The sequence below is a fragment of the Triplophysa rosa genome, linkage group LG7, assembly GCF_024868665.1.
Source record: "Triplophysa rosa linkage group LG7, Trosa_1v2, whole genome shotgun sequence".
Taxonomy (NCBI): domain Eukaryota; kingdom Metazoa; phylum Chordata; class Actinopteri; order Cypriniformes; family Nemacheilidae; genus Triplophysa; species Triplophysa rosa.
The window spans coordinates 10,249,084-10,264,190 of NC_079896.1; the positions used below are offsets into that span (position 1 = coordinate 10,249,084).

Genomic DNA, 15,107 nt, shown 5'->3' on the forward strand with positions numbered 1-15,107 from the left:
GTCACACTCCTTCTGACGTCGCAAACGAAAGACGCGAACAACTTAAACACACCGTCAGTTTTTGCCATTATTAAGAGTGGATCTTTAAAAGTTCCGAGTCTCTTACAGGAATAAAAGTTGCCATGAACTTGCCACAGTGGTTAATGTTTTGTTCGACTCCATGCGGCGCTCTCGCGGTACTTTGATGTCATATACCGATAGATCTGGGCAGACTGCGCCGTTGGTGTAATGGCAGCGTTCGCGTCGCTAGCAGTGTAACGTAGATGTAGTGAGTGAGCAACCACAGCAACAGGCACCGAAAGCCGCAGAACCGGTTAGACATCTCAAAACCCGGAAGACGCGCGTGTAAGAGATGGGAAGATCTTTCTTCATTTTACTTGATTAAACTTTATTTAAATCACAAAACTTCGACATCTGTCAGTTGCTTCATTACGCACTACAGCTTCGATCAGGATGGCAGCGTCCGCGATCTTCATCCTGGACCTGAAAGGCAAGGTAAGAGGAGCGTGTGCACCTGTCAGAGGATGAATAAAGGTCATATTCTTCCTATAATCTCAGGACAGTGTCACTTTATATGAAGCCTATAAACAGGTACCGGAGCTTTTAAAACTAATTTAGAAGGTAAATTACACGTGATAACTTTAGGCTTTTCTAAAACATCTCCAGTCTGTATTTTTTGTCATTGAGTTGATACACTATTGAAATCACTTCATTGAAGGTATCTTTTTACAGTGTACTTTATAGCTGTATATGATCCAATGTTCTTAAAATAATCACAGAGGTATTTTCCAAAGGCATTAGAAAGTTCCTCTAGTAGTAGGGATGCACTGATATGTAAATTTTGGCCGATAATCGATATATTGGCCGCTATATAGTATCTAAATATTAATATAACATTTTCTGAGACCGAAACAAAAGGCAAAAAGTGGACAACTGCTTTTATTTGAAAACATTGACTGCAGAAAACAAGCTTACCATTAGTTCTCTTTTTTCCCAGAAAATCACGTACCAAGCCTACTTTACACTAGTTAAAGATTCTTTAACTATTAAACTTTTCTGGTATTTTTATATATATTTAATAAATTAATTATAGATGTTCTTCCAGAGCAACCCAGAAAAGTGTTCTTAATAGCCACATGTCTAACTAGTGTCAAGAGAGAAAGCATTCATTCTTTTGTTCCTCTAATTTACACATTCATAAATATGTACACACTGTACCTACATTAACACTGTTTTGCTAATAACACTAAGTGAATGATCATGAAAGAAAGACAGTGCTGTACTGGATTTTAACTGTGAGCAGTGTGCAGCTGAAGTGGTTTAACCAGAGAAAATGATTAATCATTTATCGGCTATAACGTATCGGCCTAAATTTTATTTTTCGGCCGATACCGATAACACTAAAAATGACAATTTATCGGCCAATACCGATATGGCCAATAATTTATCGTGCATCCCCATCTAGTAGCCTAAATAACAGCACCAAAAAATGGCAACCTTTTGTGACACTATTACATTTTTTTTTTCTTTGGACATCTACCGTGGTGGAACTACGGTATTTCTTACTGTGCTTTGTGGTATCACATACATACTGTATTTATTTTATCGTAGTTATTCATAATATATGTCAAAGTGGGCTACCATGATGATATCATCTGAAATTGTACCATGGTACCACCGCCACTTTTTTAAGTGATGAAGAAAATGAAGCGTACTATGGCTTTATCATTTAAACGTTTTGTTTTCAAGTTTTTCTTTTTTGCATTCATCGTATTATTAATTATCCTATCAAAGCAACTGGAACGGAATGTGTAATAATAATAAATCAGAAGATAAATCTAATATGTAAAGTCAATCTGTCCAGTTTGTAAAGTCAATCTGTCCCTTTTCCAAACGATAAATAAAAATTTCTCACACATTTCGATTGACCCTTGCTCTTGTTTAAGCTAAGCTTGATGAGTTTAAATTGAGACACAGAACACATAGCTTTGGTGAAGAATGTTGAAAGTGGGGTTGATGTGGGTGGATAAAAGTGTTTCAATGAAAACAGAGCCCCGGGACTCAGTGGAATGGATTATCCTCAAATACACCCCTGGATTTCAACGCTGCTGATGAAAGCGTTCTTGTGTGTGCCCTAGAGCAATCCAATATTTCCATCTGAAGGAAAATCTCAGTATCATCCGCCTTAAAAGACATTCATTCATTGATCTTTTAAGTTTGACCCTGCTACACCTTGACTGCTTTTGATATTAGAGTTAGTTTTTTAAACATCAATGAAACAAATGCGCCCTAGATGTTAAATATTTGATTGTATGTATTGGGGGGATTATTGCACTGAATATATGTTTCATAGCCTTTGTCGATCATACTTTGATGCCATAAGGCACATATTTTATCAACAGCCTGTCATGACTGTGCGTGAACAGAGACTTCGGCGACTCAATTGCGGGAAATGAATAGGTCTTTATTGAAAAGTTTCCACAAGAATCCACCAAGAGACACCGGCCTAGGAACCACGTGAGTCCGCGGGGAGAACCCTCGACCCGCCGGCCGTTTCTTGCCCGAGAGAGGTGGTCGCTGGTGAAGAGATGCCGGAATGTAGAGAGCAGGACGAAGGCACTCCACGAATTCGACAAAACAAAACACACCCACACAAGACACAAAGCCATGACAAGACTGAGATCACGACACAGCCTGTCTGATAGTCGCCAAAACAACTTTGAGAAACTCTTTATTCACAGAGCTAAGCCATCGAATGTCAAGGTTATCTTCAAGTGTTTAAGCCTTTGTTGGTCATCTATTTATAGCCCTGAAGAATGCATATTTGCACTTTATGCACAAAAATATCTTGTATCTTATCTGCTCAGCACAACCAAAATTTACTGTAATATAAGTTCTAGTACTTAAACCATGGAACGCATGTCTGTCTGTAAGTTATGCTTCTTGTTCCTGTGCATTTTAGGGAAATTGAAAGAAATTATTTCGTACATAGAGCAGTTTTAGTGTTACTGCGATACACACCATATAATCCCTTTATCTTTTTTACTGTATATTGCTATAGAAAGGTCATGTTAGACATAAGATGGTTTGTTACTTGTTTTGTCAGTTACAAAGTAGGCCTAAATGTAGAAATTGTGGACAGTTTCAAGCTTTCAACTGTGTTTCCTTCACCAAGGTGCTCATATGTCGGAACTACATGGGCAACATTGACATAAATGTGATTGACAACTTCATGCCCATAATGATGAAGAGTGAAGATGATGCTGATTTGTCACCTGTGGTGATTCATGGCTCCACCCACTTTCTCTGGATCAAGCACAGCAACCTGTACCGTATCCTCCATCAGCTTTGATCTCAAGTTAAAAATGTAAACCTCCACTTCTTTCATGAATGTTTAGGAGACTGTCCTAATGACACTGCAAATGAGCAGCACGCTTGCCCCTTAACAGATGTTACTCAGTGGTTGCCATTACAAAGAAGAATACTAATGCTGCCCTTGTGTACTCCTTCCTGTACAAAATAGTGGAGGTAAGTGTGTTTCATATCTATCAAGTGACAATGACTTGCACAGCACGACACCTTGTAGGCTCTGTAAACAGAAGAAAGATACTTGTAATACATGCATTTGCAAGTGTGTGTTATAGCCTTATGATGTAAGAACTTACTAGCATGTGTGGGTGTGATATTGCATTTACACAACGGTTTAATGGAAAATAAGTAAGGAATAACCAAGGAGTGGCCCAAAAAGCTACCATTCAGTATCTCCCATTGCTAGTTCCACGTCCGGATTACTCATTTATAAAGGTCACGATAGAAGGAAAATTGGCTTGGGCTATGGGAATTTCTGGCTTGGAATATCAGAACTCTTGTCCAATCAAATTAGATGACCAGACGTTACTGTTATTATATGATGATTTATATATTTATTTGTTTGCAGGTGTTCACAGAATACTTCAAATCGATGGAAGAAGAGAGTATCCGGGACAATTTTGTGACAGTGTATGAGCTGATGGATGAAGTCATGGACTTTGGCTTCCCTCAGACCACTGACAGCAAGATCTTACTGGAGTAAGTGCTTTCAGATAGCACTATTTATGTAGTGGCTATAAGGGGGGGGGACATTCACTATTCATAAGTCACTGACTGTACATGCTCTGTGCTCAGCGCACAGTTTCACCATGTATAAATATTCATTCCTTATTCATAGTACACAGAGAGATGATCAGACTAGTGGAGAAGAGACAGATCAGCTGTAGCTTTTCTTGTAGAACTTTAAAAATGACTGTCATTTAACAATTAGATTGTTGATCTTCTAGTTTCTATAAATTACTGGAATGAACTGAAATTAAAGGGGTAGTTCTTAGAAGGGGTAAAGGGGTAGACACACATTTTTTGTCATCATTTACTCACCCTCTTGTCATATCAAACCTGTATGGCTTTCTTTTTTTTAAAGAACGCAAAAGAAGATATTTTAGTGTCCCTACAATGGAAGTACGTACCGCTGTTGTTCAGTTGCCAACATTCTTTAAAATGTATTCTCTTGTGTTCTGCAGAAGAAAGAAAGGTCACATAACTATAAAGGAGATCAGAGAAATACACCAATGTAATATTCTTTAGAGATCTGCTAGTTGTAGTACAGTAGTTATGGCTTACAACACTTTTTTTTTAAGTCTTATCTCATCAAACTCTTGGGGTCTTGGGGCCGGTAGCTGTTATTGATTACATACTCATAATTCTCAGTCAGTTCATAAAATATCCGTCAACTTTATGATTGCTTATCAGACTCAGGCAAGCATTTACTGACAGCAACACAAATTTTGAGCTGCTGAAGACACTTGGGACACACACACACAAACACATGTTTGTTTTTATACATTGTGTGGACTTTTCATAGACATAATGACTTATGCTGTACAAACTGTATTTTCTATCCCCTCACCCTACCCTAAAACCAAATCCTTGCATAAACCTTTTTGCATCTTTACACTTTCAAATATGTATTTATATTTAGTTTCATTTTATTTGTGGTTCCTTTTACATTGTGGTGATTGCTTGCTGTAGGACGACTATAGATGATTAATACTTTAAGCATAACTGTGGGGACATTTGATGTTTACTCATTTTATTATTATCATTTTCTTTTGGTGTGTGTTGCTAAACATTACATACTGGAACATAAGGGATGGAAATACAAAAAAGAAAAAAACAAAATCAGGTGTTTGTCTGTTCTCTCAGCATTCTAACACCAGAGCTCTGTTTACATAGCATCTGAAGTTACTTGCTTCACCGACTTATTTTAATTTAAATCTAATTAGATCTGAAAAGGTGAGTCTGTGACACATCAGATAGCAGAATGTCACCATGGCAAATATTGATGCAAAGTTAATCATTAGGCTAATACAATCGTTAGACTGCACACGGACCTTTTTTAATGCTAATTGATGGGGTTTGTTGGTGATCAATGTTACTTTGGCCTGAATACTTCTTTTTATTTCCACACCAGGTACATAACGCAGCAAGGGCATAAGCTGGAAGTGGGTGCTCCACGTCCCCCAGCTACAGTAACCAATGCTGTGTCGTGGAGGTCAGAGGGCATCAAATACCGGAAAAATGAAGTCTTTATGGATGTTATTGAGTCTGTCAATTTACTGGTGAGCTATTAAAATATATATTTAAATATGCTAGATGTGGGTTGACCAGGATTTTGCCAGAAAGACGTGTTCTGGCATCAATAGCCTTGTTGGTTCTGGAACGACTGGTTTATCAACCAATCAAATTCTAGGGTGTGGTTTAGAATTATACTTAGGTCTTGTCATGATTCTGTCCCATCATGTCATGTCTTTCTTGGTCTTGTGGCAGAATCATGGCAAAGCCTCTCTCTGGTCTTGTCTCTGTTCCCGCCCTCTCCTTCCTCATTTAGCTCTCCATTAGTGTTTCATCCCCCACACCTGTTCCCTTGTTAATTATCCTCTGTCTGTCCCCCTATATAATATCCTCCTGTCTATTGTCCTGTGCTAGTTCGTTGTGCTTGTGTGCTTGTTTGAGTGTGTGCCCTGTCTTTGCCAAGTCGTGTGACTGTTCGGATCAAGTGGATTTTCCTTACCTTGTGGTGATCTTGTTTCCCCAGTTCTGTCTGTAGTGTGAGTGTTAGTAAATATAATCCCTCTTATTAAATTATATATTATTGTGTTTCGGTAGTGATAAAATTTGGGGAGAGGAAGAATATTCCAAAACTTTCTGAAATTACAATATGAAAATTAACTGCACAATTACTAGAAATAAATTTAAAATTTGCATACATAAACATTTTCTGGAAAAAAAACAAATTTTTGTTTATGTTTCCAACTCCGATTTTGCACCAATTCTGTAGAATGGCCCATTGACCCGTCGGGTCTAATTTTATGTGAAACGTCAGTTAACTTTGACATAATTTTACTTCAACCTACCTAAAGGTATAATAAGTACATAAAGTTAGCTGCAATGTTATATTTCAGTCAGAGATGGCGATATAGAAGCAAGCGTTACGGATTGCAGCTTTAATTAATTACTGTGTTTGTTTATATTGGTGTTGTGTACCCCAATGCACAATACAAAATGTTACGCTCGAATGAGACTGTGTCATCAGAATTTAGCTTTTGACCACCATGGCTTCGATTCTGTGTGAAAGTGCATGATCGTGGGATCCGTGAGCACCAATAGCTCATGCACACTTTGGTCAAAATGGTAGATGTGTGAATAAGAGTGTAAACACTGCATGCGTGTATAATTCTGTTTAATGTTTCCTAGATATCTTACTTTGGTTATGAGCATAATCACATTTACATACTCACAATGTCCTTTTTACATGAGCTTAAAGTGATAGTTCACCCGAAAATGAAAATTCTGTCATCACCCTCAAGTTGCTCCAAACCTGTATAAATATCTTTCTGCTAAACACAGAGGAAGATATTTGGAAGAATGTTAGCAATTTTCAGTTCTGTGACATAATTCTCTTTTATATTTTAAAATTGTATATATATTTTTTTGTTTTGTTGAATACAAAATTAGATATTTTGAAGAATTTAGGAAAGCGACCTGGGGATCCTTTGACCTACCATTTAAATTTTTCCTACTATGTTTGTCAATGATGTCCCAGAACTGAAAATTGCTAGCATTCTTCCAAATATCTTCCTTTGTGTTACGCAGAACAAAGTAATTTATACAGGTTAGGAACAACTAGAGGTAAATCTATAGAGTAAATGATGAAAGAAGTTTCATTTTTGGGTGAACTATCACTTGCAGTTGTATTGCCTTAAAATATTTTTTCTATACTAATCTACCATTTTATTTCTTTATTACAGATTTGTTTTTTAGTTTTAGAGTCATGTAATGTGTGACATAAAACAGCCCACGCTATCACTCCATCATCCTATTTTACCTCACCTCAACCTCCCTCATGTTCCTCAGGGTTAAGGTCCAGATCTCCAGACTTCCTTAGATTGAGAGAAGTAGGAAACAGCTGCCCCCAAGTTCTTGTTGCCTTTCTATTCAGATTCTTAACTCTCCGCATCCCCCTCGACCCTCCGACCGGACTGGCTTTTGATGGATTCATTAGTGCTCCTCGGGGTCAGAATCTAGACGTTTGAAGACAGTAGCTCTGTGTGACACCACTCTCCCGATTAAGAGCTGAACCACGTCTCATTGCTTTCTAATGCAGCATTGCTATTCATCCATGCAGATTTCAGTTTTCTCGCTCAGGCTTTTGCTGCCTCTTGTATTCGAGAGATATTCACTTATTATGGACTTTGAAGACCCTTTTTTGTCTACCTTTTAAAGCTTCAGCTGGTACAGTTGAAATATTTTACCGTTAAATATTTAGTCGTATCTTGCAGTATCTCAACCCCCTCTCTGCAAGAGAATTATTACACAAATCACTCGGTTACTCTCTTGCCTGGCAGAGCGTAATAAATTTGTGGCGGCAGTAATGGGGGGTGATGCAAATTTGTACCGCGTCACCTTCAGTCCTGTTTTAAAAAAAATCTCTATTTGTGTTCCCTGTAGGTCAGTGCTACAGGCAGCATTCTGCGGAGCGAGATTTTGGGCAGCATCAAACTCAAAACCGTTCTATCAGGCATGCCTGAGCTGAGGCTGGGATTAAATGACAAAGTGCTCTTTGAGATCACTGGCAGTGAGTACACACATCTTTGACTAAACTTTCTTAAAACTGACCTTGAACTATAAACTATGTTTTCTAATTGTGGCTAGCGGTTATTGTATCCTTTTTTTTATGAAGCATGTCATTTGCACTTGTTAGGTAGATTTCATTCCTCTGATTCTCTGCTTGTAATCTCCACCCCAGGCGTAACCCAGCAGGGGTCAGTCTGTCTCATTGTAGACCAAAACTCATTCTGCATTCTGCAGTGTGAATGAAACTGCATTCAAGATCAGGGCCACACCAGTTTCACTTCAAATTAACTTCGTGTTACAATGATTGTCAATTGAAATGGAATATAAAATAGGATATTAATAAAAATGTGACCTAACTGAACATCTAATTTGTTGTGTAATCCAAGATTCTTTTATTGATTTTGAAAAAAGTAAAAAAACAGAAAAGCTGTATTTATCAAACAAACAGTATTTGCATTACTGGATATATAAGTATGTAATAATAGCTTGTTGACCATACCAACGGTTAAGTTTTACTTCAGCAAGAAACCGCTCAATCAGATATGGTTTCAGGGAAATAAAATAGACCTGTCACTTCCTGTCCCACTTCCGACTATGAAGTTGCATTTTGCCATTGACTTTTGTAAACAGGGCTAGAAGGTGCTGTTCTGGTCTTGCATGGGTTGATTTATGACCTAATGTCAATATAACATTTTTTTATATTTTGTCTTGTCAGTGGAATAAAATTAGAAAACAGAGAAACACTGCCCTCTCCAGGCTCAAATTTGCAAAGGCAATGAAAAAGTTTTTTTTTTTCATTTACTTTGTTTATAAGATAGACCAAACAACAAAAAGGTCATCACGTGTAGATATTATCAGAAATTAAACAATTTCATTTCATTAAAAACATATATCAGAATAAAGATTTAAAGAAGAATTTTAATTATGGATAATTAAGAATATGTGTCTATTAGTTAACAAAAGTAGTTAGTTAACATGATCGTTTTTTTTAAAATAAATAAATAGAAGTATTTGTTGTGCATTATGCATAATGTTTCTTTGCTTGGTCTCCTTTGGACCCCATTTATGTTAATGGAGCCACAGATATTGCAAAAACAGTTCTATTATATATAATTATATTAACATAATATAAAACTTTAAACCTTTAAAAGTTCTTTAAATGTACAAAGTACAGGGCAAACCTGCTCTCAAACTGCGGACAAATCAAACGATGTGTATAGGCAAAAGCTACCTGTAGTTCTAAGTGCAAATCACTTTCCCAGAAGCCTTTGCCTGTGGACCCAGGGGAGCCAATCAGAGAGCTATAAGAGACTATTCTAACCCCTCCCCGACCTTTAGTCCCTGTGGTTGATGTCATCAATAGGCTCCCAGCAGGCCTTCGCTGCAGCACAGGACACCGAGCTCTAGATCTTCAGATGTGACCTCTGTGTTCTCGCTAATACCTCTGAGAGCTCTTTGATGTTCCACTGTAAATGTCACTCCTACATCGAGCGGAATATATTCATAAATATAAAGAGAGTCACATGCACTCATTCTCTCACGGTTCACAGGCTCCTGCTCTGAGCGGTCTGCTGACATCCCACAGCTCTGGGGTGTTAGTGAGTTTGGGGCTCAGAGGCCCTGAATCATTAAGAAACTCTTCTGTAGTCACCGCCTGCCTCTTTGCTGAGGTCAAACAAATAAACTACCTCCACGGCTACCTGTGCAGAAAAATGCCCTTGTTTGCAATTTCCAGGAAAGGCATTAGCAAGCTTTGTGAGTGTATGTAGGCGTTTGTGTGTGTGTGTGTGTGTGTGCTTTTCAGCTTGATTTACAGCTTTATACACACAATAATCTTCAGTGATCACTTTTCTTATATTACAATTTACGCATGTCTCTGGACATCTATTTCTCTGGTTTCTCTTAGGAGAAAAGAATAAATCTGTGGAGCTGGAAGATGTGAAGTTTCATCAGTGTGTGCGTCTGTCACGTTTCGAGAACGACCGGACTATTTCTTTTATCCCACCCGATGGAGAAAGTGAACTCATGTCTTACAGACTTAACACCACGGTCAGCATGCCCACCTCCTTTCCGATTCTTATTACTGTAATGTGAAAAAATATTTTTATTACATCATTATTTGTAGTACTGACTTGTAAATAAAAAAACATTGTATTAAAGGGATAAGTCACCCACTAATTAATATTCTTTCATCATTTACTCATCCACATGTCGTTCCAAACATGAATGAATTTCTTCTGCTTTACACAATAGAAGATATTTTGAAGAATGGCCCCCATTGAATGAACATGGGCCCCCATTGACTTCCATTGTATGGACACAAAACCACCTAGACATTTCTCAGAATAACTTCATTTGTTTCTCACAGAAGAAAGAGTCATATACACATGAGGGTGAATAAATAATGAATGTTTTTATTTTTGGGTGAACTATTCCTTTAAAGTTCATTTTTATTGTGAAACAAAAATCGATTATTACAATAAGAATCTAATAAGAAACGTCACTGTTACAAACAAAGTTTTACATTACATCCTGATACGTATGTTGTATAGTTTTGGGATGAAAAATGTTTTATTTTTGCAGTAATAATGCATTGTAAATGTTATTTATTTTATGTCTCAATTCTTTTCTCTGTCATGGCTTTATTCTGACAGGTAAAGCCTCTAATATGGATTGAGAGCGTAATAGAGAGGTTCTCTCACAGTCGAGTAGAGATCAAGGTTAAGGTAGAGCTCCACACATCCACACACTCATTCATGCTCCATCTACACACTTCACTGATTCCAGCTCTGCCTCCTCCAGCATACACCCTGCTTTCAGTAATTAGCTTTCAGGCTTGTAGCTTGGCGAATGGCTCTTAGTTTACCTGAGCTGTGTCCAAAGAATTGTCAGAATCTGACATAAACACGGTTTGTCCTATTGCCCTTGCTGCACCCAAACTTGAGCTATTTTACAGTTTAGCTATAAAAGTTTTGCTGTGGCACTAGGCTACTTAAAGTGTTCTGTGTGAAGTTGTGCTATAGTTCGTCCATCTGTTGTCCAGGCCCGGAGTCAGTTCAAGAGCCGTTCCACTGCCAACAACGTGTCCATTCTGGTGCCCGTACCCAGCGACGCTGACTCCCCCAAATTTAAGACCACCACAGGTCAGGCTAAATGGGTTCCTGAGAAGAATGCTGTGGAGTGGAATATTAAATCCTTCCCTGTAAGTGATCCTGAGATGTCTTAGATCTTCAACCCTGTTTACACCTGGTATTAAAATCTGTTTGTGGTGATCCGATTGCAAGTCGAGATGGATTGGTGTTTACATCTGGTAACAAAGCAAACGCGTTTCCCATTTCCACTTGCGATCGTGTTACGAGGGAATGGTCTCTAATTCCCAGACTACTGTATATACAACAGTGTGTTACTTCATGCTGGAAAAGGACAAAAAGAAAATCAGAAAAGTGTAAATTTGATGTTATGAAAAAATTTCAGTGGCTTTGTCAAGGTACATGAATAAGATAAAAGTCCTTGTGCTTTCTAGACGTGATCTGTCAAGGTCCATGTTGGTTTTTGCGCACGTGTCCTTTGATCCTAGGGTTTACAATAAAAATGATGTGAATGATGTAGCTTTCATCCGAGATCACAAAACATTTTGGCTCACCCTTAATTATTTCTGTGCGGTTTGATCAGATTGCCAGATATTCATTTTAATATAGAGTGAAAACAGGGTCCATGTGTCATTGTTTTGGGAACAAGTCTCCAAGTTATTTGATCTTATATTCTGATTCGGAACTGCTTGTATAATTTTTAATTACTTTGATAATTTTTTATATTTTTTGAACCGCTTGTTTGCAAATCCATGGTTTTTGCGTTCATTTAAATACACACTGGGACTGTTGTATTACTACTCACTAGTGACTGTAAGTGTCTAACAGCCAGAGGATAAATTCAGCGATGGAATAATGTCTGAGTGGTCACTTATAGAGAATATAAAGAATCTCAAGGCTGTTTCACACCCATTAACTAGAAAATTTAATAATCCCTCTAATGTAAGAATTTAGAACTGATTATTCAAAGCAATTTTGCAGATTAAAGTGGGAAGCTGATTCTTGTAGAACATTCAGACATCAGTGCCAGTGGCCAATAATCATTTTTCACAGATTTGTGTAAACATCCAGTAAACAACTTGTAAATGTCTTCTTTCTCTTTACAATTACAGAGAAAAAGGCGAAAGTGTGCTTGTGTTGGTTTATTGTGTTCCCTTGTTTGCTCTACATGTGTAATTTGAGCTATGACTACTATAGTTGGCAAACAAAGCCATTGTGACAACTTCCAAATGACAACCAGCTCTGACCTCACCTTTGCAAAATATTTGCCAGGATGGCACCATTTCCTGTTGTACCTAGAATGAACGACATGTCATATATACCGTAGTACAAGCAAAAACATGTCGTTCATTCAAGTTGCCTCTACATACTTGCAAAACCGGATCTTTATCTTTAAGAGGAAAGACATGGGAAATTTAATGATATCTTGGGATTTTAAAGGGACAGTTCAGCCAAATTCAGTTCAGTCATTATTTACTCACCCTTAAGTTGTTCCAAATCTGTATAAATTTCTTTGTTCTGATGAACAAAGAGAAAGATATTTGGACGAATGACTGCCATAGTAGGAAAAATTACAATTGTAGTCCAAAGTTGTTTAGCTACATTCTTTAAAATATCTTCTTTTGTGTTTAACAGAAGAAAGATATTTATAAATAAAATGTTCCTACTTTGGTAGTCAATGGTGGCCAAGAACTGTTTGGTTACAAGCATTCTTCCAAATCTCTTTCTCTGTGATTTCATCAGAACAAAGACATTTATACAGTAACTCGAAGGTGAGTAAATGAAGACAGACTTTTCATTTTTGGGTAAACTGTTCATTTAAAGGTTCAGGGTTGAGCATCTGAGTTTGGTCCTGTCACAAACTTGTAAAAAGACAGTTTGTCTTAAAAATATTGGTCTTTTTTAAAACAACAATCTTGATGTATGTTGAAGGGTGGAAAGGAGTTCATGATGAGAGCTCATTTTGGATTGCCAAGTGTGGAAAGCGATACAATGGAAGCAAAGCGACCAATCACAGTGAAGTTTGAGATCCCTTATTTCACAGTGTCTGGAATACAGGTACACTAAAAACAAAATGAATATCTTTAAAAACCATCATGAAATTGTTATTTTTTAAAAATATGTTTTATGTATACAAACACAGGTGCGATACTTGAAAATTATTGAGAAGAGTGGATACCAGGCACTACCATGGGTGCGTTACATTACTCAGAGCGGAGGTAAGACTTGCTCTGAAATTCCCTCACACTCAAACACACAGCAGCACACTTCTACTCGAATAACATTCAGAAAAAGTTTACCTTCACCCTGCGTACAAGTGCAGTGAACATGAGCCTTGCTCTCTCTTCTGTCATTCACACACACACACACACACACACACACACACACACACACACACACACACGCACACACACACACACACACAAGGCACAGTTTGATATAGTAGACTATCAGTTTTCCATTTGCATCAGCGACACCAAAGGAGAGAGAGACAGTCTAATCCCTCAACCCTGTTCACTTATTCATAAGAAATGCAAAGCAGCCATCAAGCCGTGCACCATAGTGGAATTCGACAAATATCCGAACATCCAAAATCAATAAAATGAAACCCCCCCCAAGCATACAGTTTCGAGAAGCATTTGTTGAAACAGTAGCTTGCCTAGAAACTATTCACAGGTACACTTTTTAGAAATAGAATAAGTGATAGAACTGTTGTTATTAAATAGAATAACAACATTAAATAGTGTAAAGAACAGTAGCTTTAATGAAAACAAGACCCACAATTTCATACAGGGACTGTGTGGCGGCTCAAGACGCTGAAGCATTTAATCAGTCGTTTCATTTACATAAACTTCCCAAACGAAGCAATTCAGTAGAATGATTTAGACTGCCACGCTACTTAAATGAGAGAGGGGAAGATTTAGTACAGCACATTGGATATTGAACTCGCTAGACTGTAAATCTACCACATTGTGACACTAAAAGTGTTTCCATTCCACTATCAGTTGGACAGCATGGCTTGATACACAGCTGAACTTTTATCACACTACTGAAAAAATAATGAGTTGGAAGCCTTCTATTGTACATTGTAGTTATTCTCCAACACTAGAAGCAATTATTTATGCATCCCAACAGAAGGGTCAAACATGCACCATTCATAACCTGCAGTTTTCTCACTTTGCTCAAACAACCTTGACAGATTATCAGCTGAGGACCAATTGAGAAAAGACACATGTGAGAAAGCGCCCGGGTGTGTTCATCTGTTGTCTGTCCTGTTTCACCTGTGAGACAGCAGCTGCCCTGCACCCAGCAGACAGACGGCTGAACCTGCCCTCTTGATCAGATTCTGCACTTGTGGATGTGCAAGTATTCAGGTTTTTGAAATTGGGCTACTGAAAGCTCAGAACCATAATTTGAATTGGTGTAGGTGTGTTAAAATACAGATCAATTTATATGTCCATTGCTATGTTTATAATATATTCTGTTGGGACTTCCAAACCAATTAAATGGATTCATGTTACAAGATATGTTTTCGGTACTGGTTGTTTTTTTTACTGTTGTAGGTGATGGTACACAAAATGTGATGTAATCTGTAAAGCTATATACACAAGCCCAATGAAATTAATACCTTGTGCTCAAAATCAATGATTTATAAGGCGGTGTACTGTTAGGACACCACTGTAACACTATATTTTCACCACGGTGGCTCCGTATGACTCGAAATACCACTAATATGCCTACAAACACTGACTTCGCAAGCTATTAGACCTCTAAAATAGGTGCAATACTGCAAAAATATTTACTACTATGCCCTTCCCCCAAACCAAGAATATTATTAAACATATTAAATAT

The 15,107-nt window shown here is 37.7% G+C and overlaps 1 protein-coding gene across 1 annotated transcript; it reads left to right on the forward strand.

The window, feature by feature from the left end:
* Window positions 1-54: 54 nt before the first annotated feature.
* ap1m3 (adaptor related protein complex 1 subunit mu 3) lies at window positions 55-15,065 on the forward strand. Its single transcript, XM_057338414.1, has 12 exons — window positions 55-495; window positions 3,176-3,332; window positions 3,461-3,528; window positions 3,938-4,068; window positions 5,504-5,651; window positions 8,041-8,167; window positions 10,073-10,215; window positions 10,821-10,892; window positions 11,210-11,368; window positions 13,188-13,313; window positions 13,399-13,474; window positions 14,455-15,065. Exons 1-12 carry the CDS (start codon window positions 454-456, stop codon window positions 14,475-14,477), a joined length of 1,272 nt encoding a protein of 423 aa, XP_057194397.1. The 5' UTR covers window positions 55-453; the 3' UTR covers window positions 14,478-15,065.
* The last annotated feature ends 42 nt before the right edge of the window (window positions 15,066-15,107 follow it).

Bases quoted from the DNA above. Each gene is read 5' to 3' on its own strand.
- ap1m3 (XM_057338414.1), top strand. From the start codon at position 454: ATGGCAGCGTCCGCGATCTTCATCCTGGACCTGAAAGGCAAG. The intron at 496-3,175 runs GTAAGAGGAGCG...TCCTTCACCAAG, and splicing joins TCCTGGACCTGAAAGGCAAG to GTGCTCATATGTCGGAACTA. The intron at 11,369-13,187 runs GTAAGTGATCCT...TGTATGTTGAAG, and splicing joins GGAATATTAAATCCTTCCCT to GGTGGAAAGGAGTTCATGAT.